Genomic DNA, 15408 nt, shown 5'->3' on the forward strand with positions numbered 1-15408 from the left:
CAGGTGCAAACCACAGGGCCTGGTTGGCGCGCAGCACTCCTCCCCCCTTCCCCTCCCCCTCCCCTTCCCCCGCCACGCGCCGGCCCCTCTGGACACCTTTTAGGTAGGTGGGAGAGAGTGGGAGGGAGGGATGGAGCCCCGCCACTGCATAGCGGAGCGAGAAGCCAACCCGCGCGGGGCGTGCCCCAGGCCTGGCGCTGCGGGGCGCAGAGAGGTGCTGGGCCGGCCAGCCCTACCTACCGCGCCCGCCCCGCCCGCCGACAGGTGAGGGAGGTGCCGGGCCTGCCGGCCGGACCCCCGCCTGGCGGCTCCCGTCAGCTGGGCGGGCCGGAGACTGGGGGCGGAGCCCACAGGAAGGCGAACTGGCTACCCCGCAGCCGCGGGACGGGTCCCAGGGCGGGGCCCGGTCCGTCCGGTCCCCGGGGCGGAGCCGGTTCCTTGGGCCCAGGGGGCGTGTAGCCCTGTAGAAGGGAGTGTCCTCAGATGGGGGGGCGAGGCCTCGAGATAGGGGCGGGGCCGCGGGCTGGGGGCGTGTCCGGCGTCAAAGGCGGTGCCTCTGGCTGGGGACGGGGGGGAGGGGACCCTCCCGTCTGTCCCGCGGCAGGGCCCGGGCCGGGGCGTGGCCTCGACTTTGGGGCGTGTCTTGTTCTGGGGGCGGGGCCTTGGGCCGGGCCGCGGGGAAGCTGCCCTGGCTCGCGTCAGTTCGCCGCGCGGGAGGCCGCGGCATGGGGCGGGTGCAGCTGTTCGAGATCCGCCTGAGCCAGGGCCGCGTCGTCTACAGCCCCGGGGAGCCTCTGGCCGGGGACGTCTGCGTGCGTCTCGGAGCACCGCTTCCCTTCCGCGGTGAGCGCGGGGTCCTCTCGGGTGGGCGGCGGCCGTGCTGCACCTGCGGTGGGACGGATCCCGGAAGTGGGGCCGTCCGAAAGCCTAGGGCGTGGGTCCGCGGAGCCCCTGACGGCCTGGGGGGTAGCGGGGAAACTGGGCGGGGCCGCTAGCCGCTGGGTGGGAATCGCTTTCGCCGGGCGAGACGCGCCAGCCGGCTCCGAGCCCGGTCCTTCCGCATCTGTCGCATCCTGTCCTCTCCGCCTAGGGGCGGCCAGTCTGGGCGCGGGCCCAGCGGCTGTTCACCTTGTTCAGGCTGCCCTGACCCGGACACTCGCAGGCCTCCAACCTCCCCTCTCCAGCTGTCCCGCGCCCGCTGCGCCCGGACCTGCCAGCTGTCACCTGGAACCTCGTGCACGCTGGGTCCCTGGAACCTGGTGCTCGCTGGAACCTAGTACTTGCTTCCAGACTCCTGGCCCGGCCCCCTCTCGTAACGTATCCTGGCCTGGTGTGCAGATCCACCGCATGGTTCGCCAACCACCGACTTGCTTTCTACCCTTGCTGGCATGAAGGGGCCCGTCTTGATCCCCTTCCCTTCGCCCCACCCCTCAGGCCTCTGGGAGCTGGGCTCCGGTCCTCTGCTGTTGCGGAGTCTGGGACTTTGGGACTGGGGATCAGGTTGCTGCAGGGCCACTGATCGGGCATTCTCAGGTGCGACCTCCTCTGCCTGATGGGGTGTGACTGCCTCCAGGGAACAGGGCTCTGGGTGTGGTGGACTGTAGTCTCTGCCTGGCCCCCGGCTCTGAGTACAAGATTGTGTGGATGTTATTGCTGGGTACTTCTCTACCTTTGCTTTCTGAGAAAACAAAGCTGTTCACTTCCTCCGAACATTGTTGGCAGTGCACATTTCTGGAGTCTGTTGTGATAGATAGCCAGCATCCTCCTCCTAGCCATCCTGGGGCCTGTGAATACACTCTGGTACTCCACTTCGCCGTTGGAGGCTGCTTGGGTCTATAAGGAATCTAGGTTGTCGGTGCCTTTGTCAGGCCGTGGTCTTACTACACTCCTAGAGATGACTCCATTGCCTCCTTTCCTGTGTCTCCCTTAGAGTTTAGAGTCTGGGTGGGGGTAGGTGTCGCTGTTTCAGAGGCAGTAGATCAGTTCCTCAAGGCTCCCCCAAAATGAGAAAAGGACCCCCCAGCTTGGCTGGGAGGCCATGATGCAGTCCTATGGGTTTGGAGGACACAGGACAGAAAAGAAGCCCAGTGGAGAGCTCACCACTCAGCTCTGTCTCTTCTATTATTCCCTTCTAGGCTGGATTTGGAGTAAGCAGGATATTGCTAACCACAGCAAGAGGACTGGCTAAGTACTTTGGCCTTCCTGTGGTGGGCAGGGCATGCTTGAATGGGTAACCAGTCCTATGAGGGCCTAGAAAGCCCCAGCCGATGGTTCTAGTTTTGAAAGTGCCCAGAGATCATGGGTTGAGGCTGGAGTAGATTATTGAGGTTGCTGGTGGTAAGAGATGTGTGCAGGGGTTCCTCTAGGGCTTCCTCCAGCAGTGTCTGGGATGGAAAAGGAAAGACCACGACTCTTTTGTTCCTTTCATTCAGACAGTATTTGTTGAGCTTCAGCTAGCCCCAGCAGGTGCAGCAGAGATGTCCTGCTAAGGTGTCCCTAAGAGGACAGCAGGCCAGTTCTGGGGTTTCCAGTCTTGCTCATGAATATTTGTTTAATGAATGGCAGTGATGATCAGCGCCCAGTTAGGAGGAATCGCTGCCTAAGAGTTGATGTGAAGGGGAGTGGAGGAAGGAGTGGTCTTCTGTGCCCTGGAGCAGGCAGAATGGCTTCACACTCTACCCTTATGTTATGTGCTCTTAGTACAGTCATATGCAGGTCTCCCCACTCCCCTGGGCCAACTCTGTCCTTGTAATACCCAAGGAGGGTGGCCACTCGTTACTTTTGGAAGCAGCAAGCTTTAGGAGACATAGCAAAGGCAGGGTTGTTCCCAATTTGTGGAACCTGGTAGGTTAGAACAGTTTGGAATTTTTTTTTTTTTTTTTGCTTGAACTTTGGGCTTGGGTTACTATTTCTGAGTACCTTTTTATTTTTGCCAGTCCTGGGGCTTGAACCCGGGACTTGGGTGCAGTCTCTGAGCAACTTTTTTTTTTTTTTTTTTTTTTTGCCAGTCTTGGGGCTTGAACCCAGGGCTTAAATGCTGTCCCTGAGCCTCTTTGTGGTCAAGGCTAGCACTGTACCACTTGAGTCACAGCTCCACTTCCAGCTTTTCTGAGTAGTTTATTGAAGATAAGAGTCTCACAATTTTGGTACACTAGATATTGTATATATGCCTACCTGATCTAGGGAAGGGAAAGAAAAATAGGGTGTAAGATATCACAAGAAATGTACTCACTACCCTATTATGTAACTGTACCCCCCTTTGCACAACACCGTGTCAATAAAATTTAATTTAAAAAAAAAAAAGAGTCTCACAGACTTTCCTGCCCAGGCTGGCTTCAAAACAGGATCCTCAGATCTCAGCCTCCTGAGCAGCTAGGACTCCAGGCGTGAGCCACAGGCGTCCTGAAGGAAGCATCTTTTATATCTGGATGGCACTTCATGGTGTCCACTGTTCTGCTACCGGCCACTAGGTGTTCTGTGATGGAGACTTTGCTAGACACTTCTGCCTGGTACATGGCCATGATGAAGGGTACATGCACAGTACAGCACCATGCTTATTTTTAGGAGCAGCTACTCCCATGTGGAAGAGGAAGTATGAGACCGCAGGTACACTGCCAGAAAGCTAGCCAGGTGGCACTGGCTCACTCCTGTAATTCTGGCTACTTAGGAGTCTAAGATCCAGAGGATTTTGATTCAAAGCCAGCCTGAGAAGAAAAGTCTGTGACATTCCATTTTCAAAATAACTAGCAAGGGCTGGGAATATGGCTGAGTGGTAAGGTGCTTGCCTCACATACATGAAGCCCTGGGTTCAATCCTCAGCACCACATAAACAGAAAAAGCCAGAAGTAGCGCTATGGCTCAAGTGGTAGAGTGCTTGCCTTGCGCAAAAGAAGCCAGGGACAGTGCTCAGGCCCTGAGTTCAAGCCCCAGGACTGGCCAAAAGAAAGAAAGAAAGTTATGACCAGGAATGCTAGAAGGAATTGCCCTTAGGAATGATTTGAAAATTTAACATTTTATTGGAAATGTTGGAGACTAGTGCTGGGCTTGGTAAGTCAATCTTTTAAAAATTTAACCTCATGTTAGTAACTTAAAGAGGTAAGTATCTCATTGTGGTTTGAATCTTCATGTAACTGTGCTTCATTTTCACTTGCTAGTGACTACCTTTTTTTCTCCCTTTAAAATTTTTTATTATAGGGCTGGGAAAATAGCCTAGTGGTAGAGTGCTTGCCTTGTATACGTGAAGCCCTGGGTTTGATTCCTCAGCACCACATAAACAGAAAAAGCCAGAAATGTTGCATGGCTCAAGAGGTAGAGTGCTAGCCTTGAGCAAAATGAAGCTAGGAACAGTGCTCAGGCCCTGAGTTCAAGCCCCAGGACTGGCAACCCCCCCCCCAAAAAAAAACCTAGCAAAAAGCCAGGCTAGAGCAAAAAAGCAGCAAGGAAGGGGAGCCCGATTTCAAATCCTGTACCAGCAAAAAAACCCAGCATGGAAAAACCAGCTTCTGAACAGGTCACAGGTGACTGTCTGGTCAGTCCTACAATTGTCAGCATCTGCAGGCTGGAAAGAGGGAGAGCCATGCCTAAGTGCCTCTCTAGCAGCAAGGAGACCCCCCTAATATGCCTGCAGTTCCCTCTGTTTCCCTTAGGAAGAATTGCATCTTGTGATCCTGTGTGATCAGTGACTTGAGAAAGCAAATATTAGTTGTTCCACTGGCCTTGACAAGTGAAATTGACTTAGTCTCTAGCAAAGCTGGGACCCCAAAGGTGGAGCTTCAGATTTTATCAAGAAATCAAGTATGCTGTCTGCAAGTCCTGTGCCTACATCACCCCTTCTTGGGAGTGAGTTTCACAGTACAGTACCTGTGCTAGCAGGGCTTCACAAGGGCTCGGGTGTGTGGATGATGCCTGGCCTAGGCTGATTGCCATCACAAGGAGCTATGTGACCATATGATGGATGTGAGGAAAACTGCTGGGCATCCTGGCAGGTGCAGGTGGAATTACAGTGGGTCTGCTCCAAATCAGCCTAGAGTTAAATTCAGTGTAAGGAGTGTCTGGTTTTCCATTTTTCCCCCAACATGGGTCAAAGTACTAAATATTTGCCAGTCTCAGTAGTTAAAATGTAAGCTATCTGGGTTTTCCCTAATTTCAGGTAAGGTAGGATATCTGTTCCATTCATCTGTTACTTCATAAAAGTCACTCAAACAACAACACCTGCCCCCCCCCCCAACAAAAAAGAACAACCACCTAATTGCTAAAGCAGCCATTTTGTTAATAGCCTCTAATAGCTTTAAGATTAGGAATTTGACTATCTCAGTGCTGTGGACTGGACAGTGCTGTGGAAACTGACAGCATGGGGGCAGGAGATACCTGGTCTGGACCAGGACCTCCATATTTCTTTGAGCATCTTGGCTTGGGCCTGGCATCCACAGAGCTGCAGGACTCAGTGGGAATGCACCCTTTCCACTAGAGAGCATCCAAGCTCCCCCTGCTCAGCACATGTGCTCTGAGCCTGTGCTCGCCCCTGTGGTCTCACAGCCTTTAGATGCCACTGACATCCAGATTTCCAGGGAAAGAATGGTTAGTGGTCTGGCCTGAGAGTGAATGGGAGAAGTATGCATTCCAAACCAGGTCTGAGGTCTGGGTGATGAGGCTGAGCTGTAATGAAGGCCTGGGGCTAGTCATTAGCAGTGCCATGGGGCAGAGGAGAGAAGCAAAGACCCCCACAGGGGTGGGGAATGGGGCCCTCGCAAGTAGTCATGAGATTGCCAGGATGTGTGTGGAGAGTCACTTGGGGCTGAAGGTGAGCTAAAGGTTTGCAGGAGGAAACCCAGTGCTGTACATGACCAAAGGTAGATGACGTGGGCCATGAGGCAAGGAGACTAGCGTGGAGGCAGGTACTGCTCACCCTTCAGCACCTGGGGGACAACCCAAGTTCCTCCTGCCTGGTAGTTTCATCACAAAGATATCGAGTCTGAGTAATCTTCCTTTCACATGACCCTGCCAAGTCTGGAAGGACCAGGAAAGGTAGAATCCATGACCTAGTCCTGTAGGGAGGAGAGTAGAACTTTGGGGTGTTTGTTACAAGCTCCCACTGGTTCTTTTGGGTCAGCCCTCATTTGTGGTAAGCTTTCACTAGGCTTTGTCCAGCCATGGTTGCCTGGCCTCAGCATGCAATTCATCTGTTGAATTAAGGAAATTAAGTTCTGCCTCTAGTGATTCTTTTCTTTTTTTTTTTTTTGGCCAGTCCTGGGGCTGAGCACTGTCCCTGGCTTCTTTTTGCTCAAGGCTAGCACTCTACCTCTTGAGCCACAGTGCTACTTCCAGCTTTTTCTGTTTATGTGCTGCTGAGGAATCGAACCCAGGACTTCATGCATGCAACACAAGCACTCTGCTGCTAAATCAGACCCCCCAATGATTCTTTTACTGGGCATTCCCACTGTTGGAGGAAGACTCAGCAGCCATCTCATGGTGCAAAAAGTCAGCCTTGTGGGCACTGCTGCCCAGGAAGTCAGGGCCTACTTAATGCCAGACTACTGACCTGTTCAGGCAGGTCTGACCACATTCCTGCAGTGGGAGGGCTGGCAGCTAGCTTCCTGGAGACAGAAGGGGCACCTCCCTGACTAACTCACTTGTAGGGGAGGAAGGTAGAGGATCATGGTAAATCCCATATTCCTTTCATGGGGGGTAGGCTGTCATAGGGCTAGGGGTCAAAGGTACCAATTTGGAAGTAACACAGGGCTTATCTTCAGAGAACATGGGCCTTCCTGCTGTGGATTGTAGGACAGATGGAACTGTGCCTCTTTTCTTGCCTAGCCTGGCTCCAGGGAACAGCTCAAGAGTAGGGATGGATAGGAAGTGTTCTCTAGGAAGTGACAGGCTGCTTGCCTCCTGGCCCACTGCAGGTCCTGTGTGGGTTAGGCTGCTTGGCCCTAGGTCTGCCAGCCTCCCTGAATTCCTGTAAAAACAGAGGGGGGCTTATGGCCATCAGCTGGCTGGGGTTCATGCTGTCTTACGTCTTTCAGCCATCCGGGTGACCTGCACAGGTTCCTGTGGGGTCTCTAACAAGGCCAATGATGGAGCATGGGTAGTGGAAGAAAGCTACTTCAACAGCTCCCTGTCACTGGCTGACAAGGGTAAGTTTGGAAGCTAGTCTCTCGCCACCTCACCCAAGCAGTAACCCCAAGGATAGCCCTCACCTAGAGCAAGACCTGTCTGTTCACTCCCTTCCCCACCACTGCCTCCTTGGATCCTTGTGTGTCATGCTCTGGTGATGGCTCTAGCTGGACTGTGAGCCTTGATGTGCCTGTTTCATCCCTGTTCTCCACCACAAACCACGTTCCTGTTTGAACCAAGCTCTCATATTCAGCATTTTGTTCCCACCTGGGCTATGGCCACCGTGGGCCCTTTGAAACCTGCTCCAACCTCCCTATTGTTTCTGTAGGGAGCCTGCCAGCCGGAGAACACAGCTTCCCTTTCCAGTTCCTGCTTCCCAGTGAGTGGACTGCTGTTGGCCACAGCTTTGGAGGGGGGAAGGGAGGGGTGGGAGGTACCAGATGCCAGTCCCTCCTCTCTTCCCAGCCACAGCACCCACGTCCTTTGAGGGGCCTTTTGGGAGGATTGTGCACCAGGTCAAGGCCACCATTGACACCCCACGTTTTTCTAAGGATCACAAGTGCAGCCTTGTGTTCTATGTCCTGAGCCCTCTAAACCTGAACAGCATTCCAGACATTGAGGTGAGGTGGGACAGGGCCCTCCAGGGTGAGGGGCTGGACCCCAGGGCTCTTTGCCCAGCAGAGGTGAGGTGGCTGGGTTCTGGAAGCAGCACCTCTGTCTGGAACTGACTGCTGGTGTCCAGGGCAAGCTGAGAGTGATGCTATAGAGATCCAGCCTGTGCTCTAAGCCCCTCCTCACTTTTCTTCCTCAAGCAACCCAATGTGGCCTCTGCCACCAAGAAATTCTCCTACAAGCTGGTGAAGACGGGCAGCGTGGTCCTCACTGCGAGCACTGACCTCCGTGGCTATGTCATGGGGCAGGTGCTGCGGCTGCAAGCAGATATTGAGAATCAGTCGGGCAAGGACACCAGCCCTGTGGTGGCCAGTCTGCTACAGGTCAGAGCCCACTCTGGCTGCTGAGCCCTGTCCTTGTGGACAGCAGGAGGGGCAGATCTGCTGGCTTGCCCAGGCTCATGGCTGATCTTTCCTTAGAAAGTGTCCTATAAGGCCAAGCGCTGGATCTATGACGTGCGGACCATCGTGGAAGTGGAGGGTGCAGGTGTCAAGGCCTGGAGGCGAGCTCAGTGGCAAGAGCAGATCCTGGTGCCTGCCCTACCCCAGTCAGCCCTGCCTGGCTGCAGCCTCATCCACATTGACTACTACCTGCAGGTCTGGTGTTGGCTTGGGCCTGGGGAGCCTAAGGCTGGAGAGCCTTGGCCTGAGCCCCTCACACTCACATTCTTTCCAGGTCTCCCTGAAGGCGCCTGAAACCACTGTGACACTTCCACTCTTTGTTGGCAATATTGCTGTGAACCGTGCCCCACTGAGCCCCGGGCCAGGCCCAGGGCTGCTGCCTGGGGCCTTCTCCCCAGTAGTGCCCTCCGCGCCACCCCAGGAGGAAGCTGAGGTTATGGCTGCTGGCTCCCACCTGTCAAACCCAGTCTCCCTGTCTACGAAGAGCCACTCCCAGCAGCAGCCACCCTCTGCTGCCCTGTGTTCTGTGCCTGTTGCCCCTGAGACATGTGCTGAGGATGGCAGCCCTGCTCCCCTCTCGTTGCATCCTCCCTTGTGCGTCTCCACAGGTGCCACTGTTCCCTACTTTGCAGAAGACTCCGGGGGCCCTGTGCCCACCAGCAGCGCCTTGATCCTCCCCCCGGAGTACAGTTCCTGGGGCTACCCCTATGGTGAGTGGTACGGAAGCAAACGGAGCTGGAGGATGGGGAGAGTCCCAAGATCCCCTTTTAGACACTGCTTTCCCTACAGAAGCCCCACCGTCCTACGAACAGAGCTGCGGTAGTGGTGCCGACCCTCACCTGACCCAGGGAGCTGACTCTTGAACCCTGACTCCACCCCACGCTGCCTTCTCCAGCGGGCTTGGTCTCTGCCCTGGGATGGAGCACCCAGGGCCTCGTGCCTTCGTTTTCTGCCTGGCCCGGCCACTCAGGATCTGCTCCTGCCCAGGCGGCCACCCTTGCAGTCCCATCTCGCCTGGCTCCCCTGGAGTTAGCCCTCTAATGGGGCTGGAGTGGCAGGGCCCTGGGATCTGGACAGACTAAATAAAGCGCTTTATTTGTAGAGCCGAGCAGAGGCCGGCCTTGCCTCCAGCCTAGGCACAGGCCAGCTCTGCCCCACGCTCAAACTGGTCCCAAAGCTGGGGCTCCTCCCCGGTGCCTGGTCTGTCCCCACTGGACACGCCCTCGGGCGATCCGCCTCCACCACGCCTCGCTAGACACAATCCCAGCGCTCCGCCTTCGACCACGCCCCTCAGGAGTAGGACACGCCCCTTCGCCCTTGCAGACCCTCTCTGCCCTGGTGGACGCGCGCTGGGCTGACCGGGGCCTCCCTGGCAGACGCTCCCCTCCGTCCTGGAGGATACGCCCACTCCTGTACTGGTCAGGCCCCTGCATCCTTGTGGACCAGCCCCTGGTGCCCGGCCCTGCCCCTCCACCCTACCTCTAGTCCCTGCCCTTTTCTGACTTTGTCTTCTGTCCCCAGACCCCTTGGGTACTGCCCTTCCTCCCTGGGAATTCACCCACGCCCTTGGCCCTTTTTTAGCGCGCTGTGATGAGGGCTTGCCAGCTCCCTGCCCTCGCCAATCCTCTACTCTTGAGCCTTGGGTCTGTCCCTGGCCGTCGTGGCTCTCCATGTCCACCCAGAACTCACACCTAGAACAGGCTAGAAAGGCAGGTTGTGCCTGCAGTGTTTCCCAGAGAGTGGCTGCAGAACCCCTAGTGTACTTCCACTAGCACCAGCCCCTTGCCCCGCATCTGTGAGTTGCACACTGGAAGTGATTGTGGTGGACTCAGGCCAAAAACATGTGGCAGCTACCTTGGAATTGTAGCTAGCTCGTGGACTCTTAGGGGGCAAGCCCTGTGACCTCTCACCACTGCAATAGAGGACAGGGCTGCATAGATCTCTTATTTATAAGCTGTGCTGTACACCCTGAGCCCAAGGGGTGGGGGTGGCTGCCCAGTTTTCCATCACCGAGACTACTAGGCCTGTGTGCCAGGGTTGAAAAGGGACAGAAAGGATGTGGGTTGTGTCTCTTGTACACACACCACTGGCTGTGCCTTGCCATGGTAGCATGGCTTTTCATCATGCAGCCACATACCTACTTACATCTTACTTACAAGAAGATGAGTGGGTATTGTCTGTAAACACCTGCTGGAAGCAGTGTAGCCTCCTGGTCGAAAGCAAAGTTTGCTTGGGTTGGAATCCCACCTATGCCAGAGATCCTTTACTTTGGCTCACTCACTTATAAAAGTGGGTAGAAGGGGTTAGGAATGTGGCTTAGCAGTAGAGTGCTGGCCTAGCATGCATGAAGCCCTGGGTTCCATTTTTAGCACCACATAAACAGGAAAGGCTGGAAGTGGTGCTGTGGCTCAAGTGGTAGAGTGCTAGCCTAGAGTAAAAGAAGCTCAGGGACAATGCTCAGGGCCCTGAGTTCAAGTCCCGGGACTGGCAAAAAAAAAAAAAAAAGTGGGTGGGAGCGATTGTGGTACCCCTAATCCCCGCTACTCCCAAAGCAGGTGCAGGATCATTAGTTCCAGGGTAGCCCTGGCAAAAACATATTGAGGGGCTGGGAGTGAGTGAGTGAGTGACAGAGCACCTGCCTAGCATGTTAGGCCTTGAATTCATATGTGAAAGAAAATACTGAGACCCTGTTTCAGAAACAAAATAAAGTGATTGGGGATATAGCTCAAGGCCTAGACTGTCCTAAGCTCTGGATTCAATCCCATTACCAATAAAATAAAATAAAACAAATGTGTATTGGAAGAGTACCTCTCAGGACTGACGGAGGCTTAGACACATGCTGAGAACTGCAGTGAATGGGTAGTCAGTGGGTACTCAAGATAGGGCAAGTCTGGCTGACAGTGAAAAAGAGAAAGGAGAAGACTACATCCTACTTTGGATATGTTCCTTAGAAAGGATTTCCATATTTTAAACTTCACTTTTTGATTTTTTAATCAATTATGGGTTTGAACTCAGGGCCTAGGCACTCTCCCTGATCTCTTTTGCTCAAGATTAGCACTCTACCAGTTGAGCTACAGCACCACTAACAGTTTTCTGGTGGTTAATTGGAGATAAGAGTCTCACAGCCCTTCCTGTCCTAGCTGGCTTTGAACCTCGATTCTCAGCTCTCAGCCTCTTGAATAGCTAGTATTGTTCTAGTCACTAGGGTACACAAACTGTAAGCTAAGAATGGGTACAGTATCAGATGATGCACAAGATGCAAAAAAATAAAGCAAGGGGCTGGGAGTGCTTGCCTTGTATACTTGAAGCCCTGGGTTTGATTCCTCAGCACCACATATATAGAAAAAAATCAGAAGTGATAGTGTGCCTCAAGTGGCAGAGTGCTGACCTTGAGCAAAAAGAAGCCAGGGACAGTGTTCAGGCCCTGAGTTCAAGCCCCAGGACTGGCAAAATAAGTAAAAAAAAAAAAAAGAGAGAGAGAGAGAAGTAAGGGATAGGGAGTGTCCTCATTTTTCGCTAAAAAGGAGAGGGAAGACTTCTCTTGATATTTAAGATGCAAAGACTATAAAGCAAGCTATACAGATAACTGAAATAAGAGGTTTGAGAAAGGGACAAAGCTTAGGCTTTTCTGAGGAGACCTAGGACAGTACTCAGGACTATGTGATTTTTCCTCCATATCTGTGTGCAGATGATAGACTCTGCAGAGAGTCTATCTGTGAGACTGAGCCCAGACTATTGTTAGACTGAAGGCTCCTTCATTTTTGTTAGAGAGAACCTCAATTCCATTCTACTTTCCTTAAGCCTGGATGGAAACACCAGGTCTGGTGAAGGGAGCAGGTAGACTAAGATGGTTCATGTGGTACTGGGCATGCTGTCCATTAAGGCTGCCTGGTCTGCTGGACTGGTTATCAGGAGAGCACAGCCTAGCACCCCTATCTGTGAATCCTTCACAGTTTGGTCAAATTTTCCCATTGGAACATAGCCCCAACCAAACACACTCAGCCAGTGGATCCACTCCTGACCAGAGGTCCTGCCAACAGGGTGCCTCTCAACAGAGGCACTTCTTCCTGCTGAAATATCCTTCCCCAGCCAGATCTTCCCCCCAGTAGGAGGAGCCCTTCTATCTACTCTCCCAAACCAGTGGTGATACCTTTCCTAATCACAACACTTCTCAACAGGCTCCTAACAGAGATCCCTCCAAATCTGAAGCACTCCTAACTAGGGGGCAATCCTAACCCAGGTGGCCTTCCTCCATGCATGCCTCATAAGCACAGCATCCTCTCAGCTGGAGATTCCCAGTTAAGGTGTTCTCTAGCACAGGACACAATGTGTCTACCTCCTGTGAAAGCCAAGGAAATTACAATGTTTCAGGGGTTAGAAGTCAGGAGTTCTGGGGCTGGGAATGTGGCTTAGTGGTAGAGTGCTTGCCTAGCATGCATGAAGCCCTGGGTTCATATTCCTCAGTACCACATACACAGAAAAAGCCAGAAGTGGCGCTGTGGCTCAAGTGGAGTGCTAGCCTTGAGCACAGAGAGGCTCAGGGACAGTTCAAGCCCCAGGACCAGAAAAAAAGGTGTGTGTGTGTGTGTGTTAGTTATATGTTCCAGACTTTTTTTTTTCCCTAGGTGGGGTTCAAACCTCAATCCTCAGATCTCGGACTCGTAAGTAGCTACAATTACAAGTGTGAGCCACCTGCAAGCCTTAGGTTCTTCACTCTCCATCAGTCCACTAGAATGTGTGATTCACTTTTGAATGAGAGCATGTACAGTTCCCTCATCTGCAGGTGGGATCCTAACTAGACACTTGAAAAGACATACTAAATCCTCCTCTATAGTCTCTATTTTGTCTTGTGCATATGATAAAGTGTACCCCAGCACCACCAGAAAAAAACTCACATATGATGAAGTTTAATTTATAAATTAAGTACACAAAGAGATCAAGAACAATAATAAAAAATAGAACATTACGGGGCTGGGAATATGGTCTAGTGGTAAAGTGCTCGCCTCATATACATGAAGCTCTAGGTTCGATTCCTCAGCACCACATATATAGAGAAGGCCAGAAGTGGCACTATGGCTCAAGTTGGCAGAGTGCTAGCTTTAAGCAAAAAGAAGACAGGGACAGTGCTCAGGCCCTGAGTTCAAGCCCCAGGACTGGCCAAAAAAAAAAAAAAACATTACAGCAATATACTGTAATAAAAATATGTGAATGGGGCTGGGAATATGGCCTAGTGGCAAAACTGCTTGCCTAGTATACATGAAGCCCTGGGTTCAATTCCCCAGCACTACATATATAGAAAACGGCCAGAAGTGGCGCGATGGCTCAAGTGACAAGAGTGCTAGCCTAAGCAAAAAGAAGCCAGGGACAGTGCTCAGGCCCTGAGTCTAAGCTCTAGGAATGTTGTCAATGCTGTTTATCTTACTCCCATTTTATTTTCTTGTTAGTGCTAGGGTTTGAATTCTGAGCTTTGAGCTTGTTACATAAGTGCTTTAGCACTTCAGATATATGTACAATCCAGTTTTGCTTTTTCTCTTGTGGGGGAGCTTGAATTCTGGGCTGGCTTTTGTGCTCCAGGCTGGCATTATACCACTTGAGCCAGTTCCACTTCTGTCTTTTTGATGGTTAATTGGAGTTAAGGATCTAGTGGACTCTCATACTCTGGCAGGCTTTGAATTGTGATCCTCATGTCTCAGTCTCCTGAGTAGCTAGAATTACAGATGTGAGCCTCTAGCGCTCAGTATTTTCTAAAACTTTTTAGAACATTATATTGGGAGCTGTTGTGACTTTTTTCTTCACTCAGAAGAGGTGACCGGGGCTGGGGATATGGCCTAGTGGCAAGAGTGCTTGCCTCGTGTACATGAGGCCCTGGGTGCAATTCCCCAGCACCACATATACAGAAAACGGCCAGAAGTGGCGCTGTGGCTCAAGTGGCAGAGTGCTAGCCTTGAGCAAAGAGAAGCCAGGGACAGTGCTCAGGCCCTGAGTCCAAGCCCCAGGACTGGCCAAAAAAACAAAAAACAAAAAACAAACAAAAAAAAAAAACCAAAAAAAGAAGAGGTGACCATGCAGATGAATGCTTTTTGTTTTTTTTCCAGTCCTGGGGCTTGAACTCAAGGCCTGAGCACTGTCCCTGGCTTCCTCTGGCTCAAGGCTAGCACTCTACCACTTGAGCCACGGCGCAACTTCTTTTTCTATACATGTGGTGCTGAGGAATCAACCCAGGGCTTCATTTATACAAGTCAAGCACTCTACCTGGCTTAGTGGCCATATTCCCAGCCTGTATTTTTTTTTCCTGAGACAACGTCTCTTTATTTAATTGAGGCTGGCATTGAACTAGAGATCTTCCTATTTCAGCCTTCTGATGTTAGGGTTATAGGTATATGCAACCATACCTGGCTATAGGTAACTCTAACACTGTTTCATCCAAGGATCATATTGCATAATTTTGTCCTTACGGTGGTATCAGATGCTCACAGGCTACTTTTACTACACAGCACTAACTCCTTACTTGGATCCCTGACTTAACTAAAAGCAAAGCAGTAGAAACACTTGACTTTTCTGCCTCCATTTTTCATGTCTTTGTCTAAGCTACTCATTGTCACCTTGAAATCTAGGAAGAATGTGACCTATCCACAACTTGTTTATAAGGAGAGGATGGAGGAAATTGCCTCAAAGTAAGGAAATAGCAGAGCCTCTCCAGGACCAGTGGTAACAACTTCTGAACACATCCCAAAAAGACTATGCACACCTGTTACCCTTACTGTAATTTATTATTATTTTGCCAGTCCTGGGGCTTGAACTCAGTGCCTGGGCACTGTACCTGAGCTTCTTTTGCTCAAGATTAGCACTCTACCACTTGAGCCACAGTGCCACTTCCAGGTTTTTCTGTTTATGTGGTACTGAGGAATTGAACCCAGGCCTTCATGCATGCTTGGTAAGTATTCTACCACTAGCCACATTCCTAGTCCCTTTAATTCTTTGTCTATTTAAATCTAAAGCTTATGTCTGTACCACAAAGATGGCTGAAGATGAACTGAAATACTCTCTTCCCATGGAATGCTTGTGCCAAGTAATACACCTCTTTTTTCTGTTCTTCATTGCAGCTCTTTGTCATATAGGGATAAGTGGCCAGACCTGATACATGGAATCTCAGAAGTTTGAACATGGGGTTTAAAACTTGTTTCAATGTCTATGCAAGTTGAAACAGTTCAGCAGAATACAG

At 51.9% G+C, this 15408-nt stretch overlaps 1 protein-coding gene across 2 annotated transcripts; it reads left to right on the top strand.

Annotated features, from left to right (window-relative positions):
* Positions 1-673: 673 nt before the first annotated feature.
* Positions 674-9405, top strand: Arrdc1 (arrestin domain containing 1). Of its 2 annotated transcripts, XM_048347190.1 has the most exons (8): positions 674-843; positions 7023-7133; positions 7442-7492; positions 7579-7733; positions 7926-8108; positions 8205-8381; positions 8461-8896; positions 8976-9404. In XM_048347190.1, the coding sequence occupies exons 1-8, from the start codon at positions 726-728 to the stop codon at positions 9047-9049; spliced, it is 1305 nt and encodes a 434-aa protein (XP_048203147.1). In that variant the 5' UTR covers positions 674-725; the 3' UTR covers positions 9050-9404. The 2 variants fall into 2 exon arrangements, with proteins under 2 accessions (XP_048203147.1, XP_048203154.1); XM_048347197.1 differs by lacking the exon at positions 7023-7133 and having other exon boundaries at positions 8976-9405.
* The last annotated feature ends 6003 nt before the right edge of the window (positions 9406-15408 follow it).

The sequence above is a fragment of the Perognathus longimembris genome, chromosome 1 (assembly GCF_023159225.1).
Source record: "Perognathus longimembris pacificus isolate PPM17 chromosome 1, ASM2315922v1, whole genome shotgun sequence".
Classification (NCBI taxonomy): domain Eukaryota; kingdom Metazoa; phylum Chordata; class Mammalia; order Rodentia; family Heteromyidae; genus Perognathus; species Perognathus longimembris.